The 18,632-nt window shown below is 59.7% G+C and overlaps 1 protein-coding gene across 6 annotated transcripts in view; it reads right to left on the reverse strand.

The window, feature by feature from the left end:
* Positions 1-395: 395 nt before the first annotated feature.
* Positions 396-18,632, reverse strand: part of ANK1 (ankyrin 1) — a 238,814-nt gene continuing 220,577 nt past the window's right edge. For 3 of the 6 annotated variants that reach the window (XM_043454010.1, XM_043454013.1, XM_043454012.1), the window contains exons 40-44: positions 15,900-16,137; positions 10,796-10,879; positions 9,688-9,828; positions 9,334-9,467; positions 1,721-2,827 (exon numbers count right to left, since the gene is read on the reverse strand). In XM_043454010.1, coding sequence (XP_043309945.1) covers positions 9,369-9,467; positions 9,688-9,828; positions 10,796-10,879; positions 15,900-16,137 — 562 coding nt within the window. In that variant the 3' untranslated portion in view covers positions 1,721-2,827; positions 9,334-9,368. Of the gene's footprint in view, positions 2,828-9,333; positions 9,468-9,687; positions 9,829-10,795; positions 10,880-11,851; positions 12,258-15,899; positions 16,138-18,632 lie in introns of those variants that run through there. The other 3 variants (XM_043454015.1, XM_043454014.1, XM_043454011.1) reach the window with 3 other exon arrangements.

Genomic DNA, 18,632 nt, shown 5'->3' on the forward strand with positions numbered 1-18,632 from the left:
TTGGAAGTTCTTGAACTTTGGCACTGAATGCAGGGGTCAGACACCCTCACAGGGAGCACTGGGGGTCCCCCTTAAGTGTATGCCCGCTGTGGGCTTACCCACCTACCTTGGTGTTTGTGGTTCCCTCTGCTCCCCCCCTCAAAGATCTTGGACTTGCCCCCATCGCATCATCCTTATGGGGTGGACAGCAATCTGCCCTATCATCTGGAGGGTGGGGTGGGGGGCCTCTCTCAGAATGGGTGGTCCTGATTAAGGGGCTGCCCATGTTTCCAGAAGGTGGGCGGGGGGGGGGGGTGCAGGCCTCCCTGCAGACTGATCACCCCCAGACTCCTCCAGCCCCGCTACCCCCCACCCCCAACTCCCTAAAGATGAGCCGGAAGGAGAGAGCAAGCCAGTGCCATGAATCGATTTCTTTATTAATTTTGACATTTGTTCAGCTGGTGTAGGGAGAATGGTCTATACATCAGAGAGGGGTGGGTAGGGGGGAGATTCCCTCCAGAGAACAGAGCCGTGTGGAAGAGTCAAGAAAAGAATCATTTTCATAACAATTTAAAAAAATCAAGGTAATTCCAAAACTTCTAAAAAGCGTCTAAGGTGCAGACTGCAGCATTCTCTAGGCATCGTGTGGCGACCCCAAACCCCTCCCCTACAAGCTCCTACTAGCAGCGGACGCGGCATGCCGCCGAGGGCCGGGGCCGGCGGGCCAAGCAGCGAAGCCAGACAGAGAGAGGGGCCAAAGCGCAGCCGGGCCGGGGCCGGGGCCGGGGCTCTACGGGGGCTACCGGGTCGGGGCGCCGGGGCGAGGCGGGGGCCGATGGCGGCGGGAGGCGGCCCCGTGCCTGTCTTCCTTGGCCTTCAGCGAGTCCAGCCGGCCCGGGGCGCTGGGGGGTGGGGGCGCCGGGGCCGGGCGAAGGGTCAGGCCGGCGGCGGCCAGGATGCTCTGCGAGCCTCCCCGCGCGCCCCTTGGAGGCCGGGCCGACCCCGACCCCGCCGGGACCCACGGGAACACTGCTCTGGGGCCGGCCGGGGCCGGGGGTGCTGGGGGGTGGGGCGCGCTCTGCCGTCGAGGAGGGGCTTCTGTGCTACTTGGAAGGTTCGGATGTGTTCGGAGGACACCTCGGCAGAGCGGCGGAGAGGACGGGGACCGGACATCCACACACAGTGTGGCCCTTGGGCGGGCGAGAAGAGCCTGCAGTCTCTCCCGGCCTGGAGGGCGCCGCGGGGCGGGCGCCGTTGTGCTGATTCGGGCCTCCCTCTGCTGGGGGTCGGGGGCTCTGGTGTAACTTTAAGGCTCTTCCCTGATGGCACCGAGGCGAGGAACTTCGTCTCCTTCCTGCCCTGACAGCGGGGGAGCCCTGGGCCGGGAGGGTCTCCTTCCTGGCTGGGGCCTCCAGGTGGTCAGCCGTCTGTCCCCCTGCGCTCCGCCCGCGCCCCCCTGCGCTGCCTCTCCAGGAGGCGGGCGGGGCGGGGGCGGGGGCACCTTGACTGCCCAGCCCAGACCACCCCCTCACCCCGCCGGCTGCCTGGACTTAGAGCACCGAGTTCGCTCCGGGAGACCTCGGGTGGCGGCTGACCTAAGAACTGGGCAGGTCCGTATTCGCTAGCCCTATGCCCTTCCTTCCTGTTTCACTGAAAGGCTGCGGAGTTCCTTCTCCCGCAGCCTGGAGAAGTCCTCAGGAGCTGAGCTGTTTGTGAGTGCTCTGTACATACTGCTAAAGTGTTTCTATTGATTTGCATAGTATTTATTGTTTTCCATATACACAAGGCTTGATTACTGTACAGTTTACACTTTGAACACAGACTAGGATTTAAGTGCTTGAAGGTATAGAAAACCTCTTCTCTATTGAACATGCTGGTGCAATCCTGGGACAGCCATCGGCCCTCCCCCAGCAGAGAGCAAAGACCCTTCCGGATGGGGGCGCTGGCTCCCTTGGAGCCCTGCAGCTAAGCCTGAGGGGTCCTCGCCTCAGATTCTTAAGTCCCTGACGCAAGGAACCCCCGAATGCATTCTGAAGATAATGATTTTCCATTGGAAGATGATTAATACTAGCAGAGAGAGAGAGAGAGAGAGAGAGACAACATAAAAAAAATTCCAGTTTATCCACAGGAGAGTCTATACAGCCTCGGACATCACAGTAAAATCTGTGTGTATACTGAGCGGAGGGGAGAGGTGTGCATGTGCGGGCGTGTTTGTGTGTCCTGATGCCGTGTAGTGCATTCTGGAAGGTTCTGGAAGGTTCGGTCCACCGGCAAGGATGGTCACACGTGGAGCATGGAGGTGTGTGGGTGTGGAAGGCTGGCAGATGAGGGCAAGGGATTAAAGGTGTGGAACTGATTTCATGTCTAGTTTTCTTTTTTTTTTTTTTCCCTTTCCAGGAAGCTTTCCCCCCCCCCCCCCCCCTTTCCAGGAAGCTCACATGGATTTCCTACAGAATGAGGTTGGGGGGAAAAAAAAAAAGTACCCTGTAACAAGTCGAAATTGAAATGATTTAAAAAAATATCTCATCCCAGCCACAAAAGAGCCCTTGTTTTGCTGTTGCCTTCGGCGCTCTCCTGCGCGTGTTTTGCGTCCCTCTCTCTCTGCACACCCCCTCTTGCTGCTTCCGTCCACATTCCCCACAGAGATCCACCGTCGCTAGAGGCAGGATTGAAGACTGTAGGTCATGCGTCTACAGTCGTTCATGCGAATAGGTGACTAAAGGAAGTCCCTTACAGAGGTCATGCCGTCAGCCTCCAGGGACGCGTGCGCGGGGCCTCCGGGCCAGCTCTCCTCCTGGATGCATGGCAGAGTGTGTGGAGTTCAAGGGTTGGGTGTCGAGGTGTGATCCTGGGGGACACACAGAGAGAAGGGGTCCCTTAGAAGAGGCACAACCCCCAGCAAAGAAAAAAAACAAAAAAACCCCGCCATCCTGAGCTTTTGCGCTGGCGGCCCCGGGGCAGGAGTGAATCAGGAAAAGCGGCCTCCCCAAGCAAGGCAGGAGCTGCAAGGTGCTGAGCCCGGCGGGGACCTTCCTGAAACCCCAGCTGCCCCGCTCCCGGACCCCGAGGCTGCCACGGGCTCCATGCCCTCGGATGAGTTCCCTGGACGGCACGGTCACCTGGGGAGAGGCCCCCCGTGTGCCCAGCACCCAGGAGAGGGGCCGGGCTGGGCGGCACCGCCCCGGCTCGGTCAGTTCAGTCCAGCCAGCGGGCACGGATGTCTCCTGTGTGCCAGGCTGCACGGAGCAGGCGTGGCCTCGGGAGCTCGTGGCCTCAAGGGACCTCAGTGCCGCTTTGGTTCTGTCCACGACTCTATTTGTCAGCGGCCTCTGGCTCCTCTCCCCGTGTCTTGTGGATGGACAGCCTCGACTGGGGCCTAGAGGCCTTTGAAAACCAGAGGCCTTCTCCCCAGGAGACGAGGTGTATCAGACTGGAAGACGGCAGCTGTGCCTGCCGAGTGAAGTTGAACTCTGCAGCCTACAAGTCACAGCCACATGGCCTCCCTGTGGGGCCTCGTCTTCCAGCCTGGGGGGCAGGGGAGTGCGTAAAACTCCATGTTTGCGGGATCGGCCACCCAGGGTCCTATCTGTAGGAATTTAACATGAAGAGGAGCTGACAGCCTCCTAGGCGGGGCTGGAAGTGATACAGAAAGGCAGAAACTCATCTGAGGCACAGCTGTCTCCAGACAGGGAGCTCGTCATCGTGGATGGGTCCTACAGGAGCCAGGGTTGGGGAGGAGGCTTGGAGGTGACCAAGTGGAGCTCAGCCCCAAGTGGCTCCCCAGGGATGGAGAGCAGGGTTAAGCTCCTCGCCAGACTGAAAAGCCAGGCCTGCTGCCGCTATGGCGTGAGCGAGCTGTCACCCTGGAAGGGACCCCTCCACCACGGCCCGTGTCCCTGTTAGCGAAGCCACCTCCTCGGAGTCCGAACCCCCGTGCCCACTGCTGCCTGCCTCTGACCTCGGCTCCTCCGTCAAGGACACCATCCAGTTTCCTCTCGGCTGAAGTTCGGCCCTCCAGCCCTCTCCTCCAGGAAGCCCTCCTGAAAACTCCAGCTCCCCTTCTCTCTCGCCTCTTGTGCCACAGCCTGGCATGTGACGAACAGTCTGGCTGAGAGCAAGAACTCTGAAGCCAGGTTGCCTGCACTCATATCCTGTCTCTGCCGGTTTCCTGCTCTGTAGTCTCGGTCAAGTTACTTATACTGTCGGGGACTCGGTTTCCCTTGCTGTAAATCAAGGCCAGAAGGAGGAGGCAGCTCATTTGACTCTTGTGATGCTGGACAGCTAACCCTCTAGGAAGCGCTAGGGACCCTGAGCAGTATTGGATACCGCCGTGGTCGGGACCCGGAAACACTCCTTCCTATCTGTCCTGTCTCTCATCTGCCTACCTCCCTGGCTGGAGTTATCAACACTCTGAGGGCAGTAGCCAGCCTTAACTCTTCCTGTGGGGGGCTTCCCAGGTGGTGCCAGGGGTAAAGAACCTGCCTCCCAATGCAGGAGATGTAAGAGACTCGGGTTCTTGGGGTCGCAAAGAGTCGGACACGGCTGAAGCGACTGAGCACGCGTGTACGTACCCTTCCCGCGGGCGCCAGAGCGCCTACCCTCGCGCTGTGCACGCCTCTCGTAAGAGACCTTACAGAACCCTGAGCCTGGGGAAGACAAGCTAGGATCTTCCTCCCGCTCTTCGGCCCTGACACGGAGCAGAGGAGAAGGTTCAACGCGGAGAGGGATGATTCTGGGGTAACCGCTCTTCCTGTCTCTGGGTGAGCTCAGCTCCAGGAGGCGTTTGGGCCCGGCTGGCAGTGGCAGTGGTGGCCAGGGAGTGCGGACCTCTGCTCGCCACTGCCCTGGATGCCCATCCGGAAAGGTCTCACCCCCCAAAACGCTAAGCCAACAGCCTCCTGCAGCTCCAAGTGGCCGGGCAGGTCAGGCTCTTTCCCTCATGTCATCTCTCTGTGTGTGCCACCGGCCCCTGCCCCTGCCAGTGTGTGGGTATCTCCTCTCTCCCGAAGCCCCAGGCTCCAATACACCTGCGGAGGCTGGAGGTGAGAGTGGATTGTCACTTAAAACAAAAGAGGAAAGTAAACAGGACCTCAGCCCGCCTTGCCTCCTCCTACGGAGACTGTGCTGTGCTAAGATGCTTTAGTCGTGTCCGACTCTTTGCCACCCCATGGACTGTAGCCCGCCAGGCTCCTCTGTCCATGGGATTCTCCAGGCAAGAACACTGGAGTGGGTGGCCATTCCCTTCTCCAGGGGATCTTCCCGACCCAGGGATCAAACCCGAGTCTCTTAGGCCTCCTGCACTGGCAGGTGGGTTCTTTATAGGTTAACTTTCATTTATTAAAATATTCTGGGCTTCCCAGACAGTAAAGAATCTGCCTGCAATACAGGAGGCCTGGGTTCCATCCCGGGGCCAGGAAGATCCCCTAGAGAAGGAAATGGCAACCCACTCCAGTATTCTTGGCTGGAGAATTCCACGAACAGAGGAGCGTGGTGCTGGGTCGCAAAGAGTCAGACACAACTGAAGCGGCTAACAGTTACTTACTGTTAAAATGCTCTCTTTAGTCAGAGCGAACACAAAGCTTGGCAACTACAGTGTCCGAATGAAAAGTGTCTCTTGGAAAAGGAAACAAAAAAAGCAACAGCTATCGCATGCGTGGCACGGCCCAGCACTCAGCTGGGCACCTCTAACCTAGAGGGCACAGGCTGCCTGCTCCCTGCTGTGCCCTGGCAGCGCTGACACCCTGATTCTTGGACCTGGAGCAAAACCCACCAGCTGCTTCCTGCCTGCCGCACACTGACCAGGCTTGTCTCCACAGCAACTATCTAGCTCCTTCAATGGGACTAGAAAGTGCCCTCCCCCACCTGCCAGAACTCATGCAAAATCCTTCCCAAGGGCAGGCGGGATAGGTGCGGAATTGGAGTGGGCACCGGGGATCAGGGTGTTCTGCCCTCTGGGCTGTTCCACTGCTTTGAACAAACTGTCGCTGTCTCATCTCAGCTCACCTTTTAGGCGTCAAGTCTACAACTGTGCCACAGGATCTCTGGGCGGTTTGGGAAGAAAAATCAGAATGGGTCCTACTAACCCACTCTTCAGTCTGCAACAAAATCACTGGAGCTTTTGTCCCAATCCTGAGCCCCAGGACGGTGGTTCAGAAGTGCTGGGCAGGGCCGGGAGTCTGCTCTGTCACCAGGCGCCCGGATGAGGGTGCCACAGGGATGTGGGCAGCACTTGGAGAATCAGTGGACTGGGACTGGGCAATTTAGAAAACCCTTTCACAAACGTAAACCCACAGATCGCCATAACCACCCTGCAAGAGGAAAACGCTGGGGCACCTGAGGCTTGGAGAGGTCAGCTGACCCGCCTGGGTCACGCTGCACGAAAGACCTGCCGTTGGTTGAGGGCCAGGATACACCTTGTATTCTCCTTACTCCTCACAGTCGCCCTCACGGTTACCATGGTTATTTTTAAGCCCAGAAGGAAATGGCAACCCACTCCAGTATTCTTGCCTGGGAAATCCCATGGACAGAGAAGCCTGCTGGGCTATATAGTCCACGGGGTTGCAAAGAGTCGGACACACCTTAGCGGCTAAACAACAACAGCACCGGAGTGACACGCATTCAGAGAGAGTGATTTCATCCTCCCAGTAGGAGACGGAAGCTTGAGGAGCAGGAGGAGCCAGGCCTGGACCCTGGACCCCTGCCCAGCTTCCACTCTCTCTCAAACAGTCAGTTCTCATTGTCTGCAGGAGGCATGTTCTCTCGAGTAGCCAGGACCCCTGAATTAGCCAGGCCTTGGCCATTGCTCCCCAGCAAAGTGCCGCTCAGGGTTCCTGCCAGCCTCTGGTCACGACATGTTTTTCAAACTATAAACACACAACCCTGTCTATTTCTGATCAAAGACAACATATTTAATGTACCACTGACCCTTGAACAATATGGGTTTGAACTGCACGGACCCACTTATACATTGGCTCTCTTTGTCAATAAATATAGTACTTGCATTTTCATTTCACAGAATCTTTAGACGAACTGAGGGTGGGGGTAAGTTCATATCGGATTACAGGTCACAGCATCTAGAGTTGAAAGAACCAGGGTTTGAACCCAGGATTCTATCCAGACCGTTCCAGCTTCCTGCCCTGGGCATGAGTCATTCATCAAAGCCTTTGTTTTTTAGGCAGACAGAACAGTGCTGAGATTTTCAACTGCCTGGAGGGTCAGCGCCCCCTAAGTCCCAAGTTGTTAAAGGGTCAACTGGATATTGTTGCATTATTAATACTGAACTCGTGTCCCGCAGAGCTTTAACTCATGACTAAATGAAGCTCATCCGACACACGGATTTCCTCCACACGACCCATCACAGCCCTGCTGCTCTTAGCGACACCAGACAGCAGGGCTATTTATAACAGCGAAATCACCCACCAACAGCACAAAGATGCAAAAAAAAAAGTGACACTAAATAGACACCAAAAGGACGCTGGGTCTGAGTGTGATCTGAAACAGGGACAGAGAGACGGTCGCCTTGCTTGACCTCCGCTGGGAACAGGCCCGCGGGGGACCCACTGCTTTACTACCGGCACGTCCCTGAAAGGCCACGGGAGGGAAGCGTGGGCCTGCTGGATTTGGGGGTTACAATGAACTGTAACTAGTAGGCGACTCTGCAAGTTAGCAATTATTTGGAATCCGGGAACGCCCGGGGCCTGTGCAAGCTTGCAAGTGGCAGGTAGCAAAGCATGAAGGACTGAGCGCCCTCAGCCCCTTCCCCGTCTTGTCTGCACTCTGTCTTGCTCAGGTGGTAGAGCCTTGCAGGCTGTCCCCTGGGCTCTGGGGACCAGACAGGAGCCTCCTGCACGCTGGCCCCCGCCCCACAGACTTCCCTGGCCTCTTCCAGGCAGAAGCCTTATCCCTCTGTGGTAGCCAGGCCGCTCTGCACCCCGCCACCCACGCCAGGTGGCCTTGGACCTGCATCTCCCAAGTGTGTGTGTGTATGTGTGCGTGGCGGGGTTCAGCCACTTTGCAGATCTACAGAAAAAAATTTCCTAATGTCTAGGTTCCGTCCTTCCCCTGGCCTGCGGTCTGGGCCACCTCTCTCCTGTTTGGGAACAGCAGCAGAACCTGAGCCAAACGTCACTGCCCTAAGAAAAATAAGGCCCAAGAGTGTCCTCTGCCTTCCACTCTGCTTTCTCAAAGTATTTGCACCTCTGGATCATTTCCAGGACTGACCACAGCTGATGCTCTAAACCAGCAGCCCGCTGGGACCCTGGCAGTGTGCGGGTTAACGCGGTGACCTCCTTAAGCTGCTGAGAAGTCAGGTCTAATTTTATCCTATGACTGGATGGGCCAGACTTTTTTTTCCCCCCTCCAAGTGCTGAGGGAAGCCCAGAGTCAGCACTTCTGGGGGCTTGGGAGACAGCGGCCCTGCGGTTTTTTTTTTTTTTTTTTTTTTCCAAGTGCAGAAAGCGAGCCTGCTGGCCTCCGGCCTAGAGCCAGGCCCTGCGGGTGTAAGTGACAACAGCCGGGTGCGTGCGCGCGCGGGCGCCGGGGCCACGTGCTTCCTGCTTCCGGCCGACTCCCACCCCGACGTGCCCGGCACTGAGCTGATCCGAGCTGGGCACAGCGAAGGGCCTCGGGGCAGCTCAGTACAGGACCCGTCAGGGAGGACGCAGGTCCCAGCGGGCCGCGAAGCCCCGCCCCCACCCCGCACTGCGCAGCCCACTGGAGCGCCTTCGCTGCCTCTTCACGGCCTCCTTCCCTCCCGCACTGCACATCACGCCCGGGCACCCCCCGCCCGTCGCCCCTACAGCCTCCTCTGGTTAACTTTGCCTCTTCCTAGAAAGCCAGGGAGTCACATGCTTCAGAAAACACCAAGGAGGATGGAAGCCTTGGATTCCGGGTTCAAGGTACAGCTGCGTTCCAAGCCTCTCCCCGATCTTCCTGGGCACGTGCGCTGAAACCTCACAGATAGCGGACCCCACTGCACCCTCCGGGGCCCTGTCTCCCACCCCACCCCAGGCTCCCTTGCTGGGCTGGGCTTCCAGAATAACGATCCTACGGAGATGCACCCAGTGCTTCTCACTTAGGGAAGCATGTGTCCCGCATCTGTTTCTGCACTCCCGAGGAACGGGCCAGCAGAGGCTGTGACGGTTCTCTCGAGGAGGAAACAGCTCAGAAGGCACCGTTAGTAAGCGGGAGTCTGAGCTTGGAGACCACAGCCATGCCTGGTCCTCCCACTTCATGCTGGGAGAGGTGGGAGTTGGCGGAAGGATGGGGATGCAAAATGAGCCACCGTGGCGGAGGTTGGGGGGTGGGTGGCAGCGGGAGACCGGGCCATGCAGAAAAGACCGATGCCCGTGTTACCTCCAAAGAGGCCATTCCACAGGAGGGGCTGGAGATCACTGCTTCCCCCTTTTGAGGCTGGCCCGCTTCACTATCTGAGCCCCCTTCCTGCCCTCTATCAGGTCCGGCTGCAGGCCACTTCCTCTCAGCTCCACCTGGAGACAGCAGTTCAGACAGAAGGCAGGACAGATCACACAGAGAGACGGCGGGAAGGCCAGAGAGGACAGGCACCCTACGGAGGCGGCGGGAGGCTCGAGGGGGAGCCGGCAGACAGGTGAGAGGAGAGGCCCAGGCGGGCTGGCGCAGGGGCAGTGGAGGTCCCGGGCCGGCCCCTCGGAAGAGCGAGGGCCTGGGAGGCCGCGGCCCCGGCAGTACCTTGGCGTGAGTCATAAAGGAATCAATGTCCGCCTCCATCTCACTAGGGTCCTCCGGGGGCCCCTCGGAAATCACCTCCTCAAGCTCCTGGGTGTCATCGGGTCCGGAAGGGTCTATCTGGCGAACAACTTTGCGGACGATCTGGAAAAATGAGAGGGAGGGTAGGAGGGGGCTGGGGGAAGCCGTCAAGGAAGAGCTTGAAAAGGGGCAGGTTCCGGAGTGCAGGGGGTGGGGGGGTGGATGCGGGCTGTGACCCCAGGTGCCCTTCCCTGTGGTCAAGGTCAGGGGCGGCCTCTGACCCCCTGGTTGGGTGGGGAACCTGCACTGGGCGGTCTCAGAAGGCCTGGAATTTGCGGTGGCGGGGGAGGGGGGGTGGTCTCGGCGGGGCTCATAGACAAGCGGGTCTGACCCCGTGACTTCCATCTCTAGCCCATGGGGTTCATTCTGCCTGCTGCTGTGTGACCAATGTTTACACTGTCTCTCTTCCCTGCACAACGGTGAGCCCCTGACAGGGAGGGCGTGTCTGTCCCTGCAACCGTCTGTTCCCTATTCACACATCTGAATATGCCAATGACTGTCTGCTCTGCACCAACCGTGTGCAAGGAGCGGGAAGGTGAGAACATGCACAAGCCTGGAGCTCCTCGTGCAAAAGGGGAGACCAGGCCCTGTTCCGACCGAGTGTGTGCACCAGAGCCACAGCGGTCAGCCCCCGCCGGCACCCAGCACAGCGCTTGTCCGGCAGAATCGCGGCTCCTGGTGGAGACCTGCCGCCAGCCCCATGCGTTCTCACATCCTTTTTATCTCAGGAAACCCTGTGGGGACACCCCCCCCCATACTGCTGTCACGCAGCTGTTTTCAGGGCCAGGTGTCACAGGACTAGGTATGGGCTGCATCCACAGGGCCCTGTCCTTCTGGAACGCGGCCGCCCCAGCTGAGCTCAGGCTGAATCAGGCAAAGTAAGGACCGCCACGTCTGGAACTGCGGCAGGTACCCGAACCGTCCCATCTGAGCCGGGCTTACTCCACTGTTACGGCGGCAGCAAGACACTGAGGGTGAGCCCAACGCCCTCTGCCTGGCTCAGGGTGAGCCCAACGCCCTCTGCACTCACCTTCTTGGTGACGACGTTGCCCTGCTCATCCGTGAAATGCTCTTCGGTCACCTGCTCCCCTGGAATATTCTGAAGCTCATTCCCCTGGAATCAGAGGCAGGGAGAAAACTCGATATGGATAAGTGGAGATAAGGATGGAAAGAAAGGGGAAGTGAAAGTCGCTCCGTCGCATCCGAGTCTTTGCAGCCCCGTAGACTATACAGTCCGTTGGGTTCTCCAGGCCATGCTGGAGTGGGTAGCCATTCCCTTCTCCAGGGGATCTTCCCAACCCAGGGATCGAACCTGGGTCTCCTGCATTGCAGGCAGAGTCTTTACCAGCTGAGCCACACAAGAGAAGCCCAAGAATACTGGAGTGGGTAGCCTATCCCTTCTCCAGCGGATCTTTCTGACCCAGGAATTGAACCGGGGTCTCCTGCGTTGCAGGCGGATTGTTTACCAACTGAGCTGTGAGGGAAGCCCAATAAGGAAATAAGGTAGCAGTAGCAGCAGCAGCCAGAATCTGAGACCCCACCCTGGCAGGAAATCGCAACTCAGCAAGAAGTGAGTTGGACTGACCAGCGGCTGCTCCAAGTTGAGGCCGTGGCGGGGGAGAGGGGCACCCCCGGGGGGCCCTGGGCCTGCAGTCGGGAGGGGAGCCCAGGCTCACGGGAGCGCCGAGTGAAGGATCCCTGCCATCAGCCCCAGAGTGGGTGAAACAGGGGCCTCAATGATGCAGACTGACGGAGGAGCTCCTGGGAGAGGGAGACCCTGATGTCTACTCTGACGGCACTTTCAGGGGAAGAACGCCCCGGCCACAGACACCCGCGCCCCGGGGCGGGGGGGTCTTGCTGCTTCCCTGAGCTGGCTGTGGACATAAGCAGGCGGAGGGCCAGCCTCCTGAGTCCCAGAGCGGTGCCTTCTCGGCCATCGTGGGGGACGGGGGGTGGGGAGGGCGAGGAAGTGCCGCCCAGCTTGGGCCTGCACATCCCCAGCGCCCCCCGAAGCCAGGCCGCCTGACCTCTCTTCCCGCGGGGCATCCGGACTGGCGCCCCCTGCACCCCCCCGACCCCGGGTTACCTTCAGGAGGACCCGGCGCCGGACCACCCTGGTGGAGACGGTCTCCTCGTCGTCACTCAGCCCCTCACTCTCCCCCAGCTCCTTGTCTAGCTCCTGATGGATGTGCTTAAGCACGAAGCCCAGGGAGCCCCGGACAATGTGCGCCACGTTCTGGCAGCTGACCAGGAAGAAGCCCAGCAGCACCAGGGTGACCAGGAGCTGGGTGACGAAGGTCCACATCCTCGACTGCTCACCAGCCCAGGCCTCCAGGGCCTGCGGAGCCAGGGCGGCGGGGCCAGCCGCTCATTCTCCCTGGGGACTCCGGAGGCCCCCCGGGACCCACTCCATTCTCTGCAGCGCTCACGGGAGGCTGCAAGGCCCCCACGGTGGAACTGCCGCCCGAGTGCCCGCCCGGCTGAGCGCCCGCCTCTGCCCCTGGACTGGCTGACGTCAGGCCCCAGTAATTCTAGCTCCCGAGCCAGCTGCCCCAGGCTGTCCGGCGGGGCCAGAGGGAAGCCGGCAGGTGTGCGCGTCCCGGGCACCGGACGTGCGTGTTAAAGGGCGCTGTGAGAGACGCCGCCCCCACCCCCGAGAGCCCGCCCCTGTGCTAGCCAGAGGCAGCTTTAGCCATGCCCAGGAAAAGGGTCCCGTTCAGGACTTGGGAAAAAAATCAGACATCTGCAGAATGCGGTTCCTGGTGTGTGTCCTGGGTGGCTACCGCCAGGACCATGGGGACGTCCACCAGCTTGCTTGTGGGGTGGGGCCAGCTAACACCCTGGAGGGTGCAGGGTGTGTTTCAAAAATAGCACCCCCCGGGGTGAGTGGTCAGCCCCAGGAGCGCAGGCATCCAGCACAGGTGGCGGGGGCCTTGGGAGCCCGTGCAATTTCATGAGCCCCGCGGCCCTTGGTGCCCCCCCAGCCCCCACCTTAGGCAGCACAGCCACCCTAAATGCAAGCGGGTCCCCGGTGTGTCTATTTAAGGCCTCTCCTTCACAGCTCTTCCCCGGGCAGGGCTGGCAGCGCCAGGGGCAGGAACCAGGCACCTGCAACTCGCCTCTGCAGGCCTGGCTCCCCAAGGCAGCCCAGCAGCTGAGGCTCAAAGGAGTCCCATTTCTGGGACGGGGCGGCCCCTCTCTCTGGGCAGCAGCAGGCATGGCGGGAAGAAGGCAGCAGCAGGCATGGCGGGAAGAACCAGGATCAGGACTGGCACCCCGACCCTGCGGAGGTCTAGCAGGGTGGCTAGAGGCCTAGCGGGGCTGCTGAGGGGGGGGCGCTCCTCTGGGCCTCGGTTTCCCAGCCATCAAGACGAGGGGTGGGTTGTGAGCCCACCCACCACAAGGGACTGTGACGGCCCTCATCCCATGTGGCCCGCTGCCCAGGCAGGGCTCTGCGTACCTTTCCACACATCAACTGGGTTACATTAACACCGTCTTGTCTCTGGAGTTCCCATGTCCTCACGCGAGGGCAACGGAGGCACAGAGAGGTTAATGACTTGTCCCATCGCAACACAGGCGCGCCGGGGACGCGGACATGGCGCGTGCAGGGGACCCCGGAGCCCTGGGTCCGAGCCTGGGCCGGGAGCCCAAGGTCAGATGCTACCCACTGGGCCGAAGAGAAGGGCTGGCTGCCTTCCAGGTTGAGGTCCCCAGTTACAGTAAGCACCCCCCAGCCCCCACTGTGCGTTGAGGCTCACTGGAAATACCAGTCAACAGGTGCTCTGCACTCTGTCACCTTCAACAGGCCTCTTGATCATCCCCTGGGCCCCAGGAGACCGTGAGGAGACAGCGCCAAACCTCCCATCCGCCCTAGACAGGGCGGCATGGGCCCTGCCCGCTCCTGGGACCCGGGACCAGGAGGCCTGGGACTCTCCCCGCCCTGACGCCGAGCCTCCTGGGACTCAGTTCCCTCATCTGTAAACGGGGCAGCCGGGCACAGTGACCCTGGAGGGCTTGCTTCTCCACGATCCTGCTTTCTCTCCAGTCCTCGCCCGCCCCACAAAGCTGAGCGCAGAGCGGCTCGTGTGTGCTGTCGTCCCCAGGACTCGCGGTGGGGGGCACAGACCCAGGGTTGGGGGGCGGGCCCGGTGCTTTGGGACAAGTACGCACGACCAGGAGTGGCAGAAGTGGGTGCAGTCCGACCACCAAGAACGGGGTGGCCTGGGGTTAAAAACGGGTGCAGCGGCCCGGCCATCGGAGGCATGTCCTTGGCAGGGACGCCTTCTAAATAAAACCCTGTTTAATTCCTGGCACCTCTTGGCAGCCAGCAGCCCGGGGCCCATGGTGGAGCCCGCCTGGTCCTGGGGTCCTCAGAGGTGCCTGCGAGGCTCGGGCTGGGACAGGGGCGGGGGGAGAAGCTGGCAGGGAAGGGGAGGGCGGAAAAGGACACGTGCCCACGGCGGAAGAGGGACCGGGGAGGCGCAGAGCACAGGCTATGCGTGCGCTGAAAGCGTCGATACATGTTCACAGGGCAATGACTCACACTCTATACAAACACAAATTAGAAAAGATGTCAAGGATGTCCCTGGCGGCTCTGTGGATAAGCATGCACCTGCCAGTGCTGGGGGGCACGGGTTCGATCCCTGGTGCGGGAAGATTCCATGTGCCGCAGAGCCACTAAACCCACAATGGCTGAGCCCGAGTTCCAGGGCCCGTGAGCGGCAACAACTGAAGCCCGCACGCCTGGAGCCCTGTGCTCAGCAACAAGAGACGCCACCGCGGTGAGGAGCCTGCCCGCACCACAAGGAAGAGCGGCCCCCGATCGTCGCAACCAGAGGAAAGCCCGCGCCAAGCAACGAAGACCCAGTGCAGCCAAGAGTAAATAAATAAATAAAATTATTAAAAAAAAAGATGTCATGATCATAAGGGGCTTCTCAAGTGGCACTAATGGTGAAGAACCCGCCTGCCAGTGCAGGAGAGGTAAGAGAGGAGGGATGGATCCCTGGGTGGGGAAGATCCCCTGGAGGGGGGCATGGCAACCCACTCCAGTATCCCTGCCTGGAGAGTCCGCATGGACAGAGGAGCCTGGTGGGCTACCGTCCATGGGGTTGAAAAGAGTCAGACATGAGTGAAGCGACTGAGCATGCACGCAAGATCATAAGACATCTGGGATTAGTTTCAAGACAACGTCAGGGGGAAGTACGTGTGCGCTTGAAGGTGATAGGCTATCCTATCTGGTTTTGTATCTATTTGTCATTTTTCCAAATACAAAAAGGTTTCAAAAAACACATTGAAACAGATGTCCATGGAAATGGGGAGTCAAGACAAGAGGGAATAAATAAAATAAGTCGGGGGGGACTGAAGGGAGGGTCAAGCCAGAGCCTGTGTGGGGGTTGCCCCCCCCTTCCCAGCCTGTCCCCATGGGGGTCCACCCGTGTGGGCACAGAGACCCCAGGGAACCCTGGCGGCAATCCTTTCTCTACCTCATTTACACAAGGGAACCCAGAGGCCTGGAGGAGAGTAGCTGGTCCTTGGCCCCAAAGACAAGGTAAGACCCAAGTCAGCCCAGTGGCCAGGCCTCTGGGTTCTAAGCCCTTCTTCTTAAAACATGATGGATAAAGAAAACAAAACCAGCTCTCCAAAGACCCTGATGCTGGGAAAGATGGAAGGCAAAAGGAGAAGGGGGCAACAGAGGATGAGGTGGTTGGATTGCATCACCGACTCAATGGACATGAGTTTGAGCAAGCTCTGGGAGAGACAGTGAAGGACAGGGAAGCCTGGCGTGCTGCAGTGCATGGGGTCGCAAAGAGTCGTACACGACTTAGTGGCTGAACAACAGCTACAAGGCCCCCCTCTGATCCTGTGACCACCTTGGGCGTATGAAGGGCGGCCGGCAGTGGGGAGTGGGAAGGGGGCACCATAGGTGTGCTTGGGAGTCTCTGGACCCCCATCAAGGAGAGCCCCTCCCTGCCCTCAGAAGGGTCACGGAGGCCAACAGGTGGGCAGACAGAAAGAGGAGCCACCACCCCAACCTTGAAAGACAGAAACCACTCCCAGCAGGGATCTGACACCAGGGGCCCTGGTCCTCCGAGTGGAGTGTCAGGGAGGCCCTGCCCCAGGGCGCCCGCCTTTACCTGGAGGGAGAAGGTGCTGCCAGCCTCCTGCGTCCACTCTTGGGGGCCGGGTGGTCTCTGCTCCCTGTCAGCCTCGGACAGCTCAGCTGCAGGCCCTGGGCCCTCCTCGAGCTCCGGAGAGCCGCTGACCGTTCTCTGGAGTGAGCGTGGGCCAAGCAGGGCCTCCTCCAGCCAGGAGCCGTGTGCGGCCTCTTGCAGGTAGGAGACGATGGAGCCTTCCGCATCCCAGTCGTGCACCCTGCCCCCGGGAAGAGCCCGAGGACACTGGTCACCCCCAGCCTCCACTCTCAGGGGTCCTCCCCGTCCGGAGCCTGCCCTGCCCTCTGGAGGCTGGGAAGGCGTGACCCATCACACAGCATCTGCCCCGTTCAGACAGACGCGGACACCAGTGCCGCTGGGCCCTGTCCTCTGAGTGGACGGTTCTGCTCCTGAGGCCGCATGATGATCCGGTCATCAGGGGTCCCCACACCCGCGCCCAGCCCCCCGCCCCCCATGTTGCTCCCATACCACAGTCCTCATGCAGGGGCTCAGCTGGTCAGATGACCCCCCACCCCCTGGAAGCAGGCTCTTCCACACCTTCGGGGACACACGCGCCTGCTCCTCCCTCCCTTGCTGGCTGTTCCTTCTCAGTGTCCTTCATGTCTCCTCCTAACTTACCCCCACGTCTGACCCTGGAAGGGCCCAGGCTCAGTTCTCAGACTTCTCTCTCTGTCTATCCTGCTTCCCAGATGAGGTCATTCAGCCCGTGGCTTTAAGCCCACTAGCAGGTCCCCGGTAGCTCTTCCCGGAGCTGCAGGCCTGTGTGTCCGACGGCCTCCTCGACACCTCCCCTGGAGGCCTCTGATGGGCATCTCGGGGGCTCAAGTCCTCACCGAGGGGCTCCTCCCCAGGCCCATTCCAGCCGTCTCCCCACCCTGCAGTAGACAGCACCCTGGGTCCTTCAGGTGTCAGCTCAAGGACACCTGTGTCCTCTTGGACACCCCTCTTTCTCTCAATCGCTACATCTTATTTGCCAGCAAATCCTTGGGATTCAACTTGCAAAAATACATCCCGAGCACGACCACTCCTGGCCAACCATCTGGGTCCACGTCATCGTGGACTCTTGCCTGCAGCTTGTCTTCCTGCCTCTACCCCTAGCTGTGTCCGGCTATGGCCACATCACCTCGGGTCTCTGCTCAAAACCCTCGACGATTCTCCATCCCACCCAGGAAGCACCATAGTCCTTCTACGACCCCGAGGCCTGCCATGTCAGGCCCCACCACCTCCCTGATCACCCTGCTCTGGAAGCAGTCAGCTCCTCGCTGTCTCTGGAATGCGGTGGGCGTGCTCTGCTCTGAGGCCTTTGCACCAACAGGGCCTCTGAGGGCACCTCCGCTCAGACGCTCACAGGGCTCGTCACCTGAATTCCTTGACATCTTTCTTCCGAGTCACTCTCAGGCATCCCTGGCAGCCTTCTCTATAATTCCAACCACCCCCTTTTCCTCTTTTTTTCTTCTTTTTCTTTCCTGCTTTATTTTTTCTTTTCAGCACTTAGCACTGACAAGCATTTCTTTTTTAAAATTAGTTTCCATTCCATTTAGTTTATCTGTTTATTGTCAGCTTCCCCCCTGGAACAGGGGTTCCCCCACCTCTGGGATCCCAGTGCCCGATGATCTGAGGTGGAGCTGATGTAATCATAATAGAAATAAAGGGCTCAATAAATGCAATGCCCTTGAATCATCCCCAAACCATCCCCCCCGACCCTGTTTGTGGAAAAACGGTCTTCCACGAAATCGGTCCTTGGTGCCAAAAAAGGTTGGGGACCGCTGCACAAGAACATACATGTCTTGCGGGTGGCGACTGTCTTTTTGCTCAAGGCCACATTCTGGCTTGGAGGCATTTGCACAGGGGCCGGGCACACAGCTGGCCTCAATACACTGTCGCGTGAATGAATGAAATCCATCTGTCCCCACGGGAGGGCTGGCCCAGGTCACAGAGCCCGCCGGTCATGCTCTGAGGCTTGGCCGCCAGGCCCCTGGTCCCTGTCTAGGGATGCTGCTGTCACAGCGGGGCAGTGGCCAGCACACACGGGCATCCAATCCATGCTTGTTGAGCAAAGGGCCACTGCAGATGCTTGGGAGGCCGAATTTCACCTTGGATCCTCACGGCTCAGCCTGCCCAATTCTCCTCACGAATCAAAGGGTTCATCTGGGGCACTGAATGATTCCCGGCTATCCTGTTTCCTAAACGGCTTTGGGCCTCAGCCACGCCTTTCCTGGGCCAGCCGCAGAGGCTATGGTGATACCTGTCACTCGTCTGTCTGTTTCGCTCTCGCCCCAAGACCCCTCTGCACTTAGCCCAAGCGCCAGGGTGCGGCGGGCTGTCCATCGCATGGACGTGGCCTGGACACTCCGTGTCCACTGAGGCGCACGAGGCCCTTCCACCTGCACTGCCAGCCTGGCCGGGTCCCAGGCCTTCTTACGGCGGGAAGCGTGGCCAGGAGCTACCCAGGAGAGGAACCATCTTCAACGGCTGAAGCTCTGTCCTGCCCAGATGAGCCCAATTGGCCTCACTCCTCCGAAGAGGCGTAACTAGAAAGGGCAACCTTATCAGCTCCGTCACATGCAGGCCCTGTGACTGCCCACCCACTCGCCTGGGCCCTGGAGCTCCCAGGCTTCCAATTATGGTTTGTTTTCAATCATCGACATAGAGCATCGACCGGGGCCCAGGGCCTCCGGCTCTGCTGCACTGCCA

The sequence above is a fragment of the Cervus canadensis genome, chromosome 31, assembly GCF_019320065.1.
Source record: "Cervus canadensis isolate Bull #8, Minnesota chromosome 31, ASM1932006v1, whole genome shotgun sequence".
Lineage (NCBI taxonomy): Eukaryota > Metazoa > Chordata > Mammalia > Artiodactyla > Cervidae > Cervus > Cervus canadensis.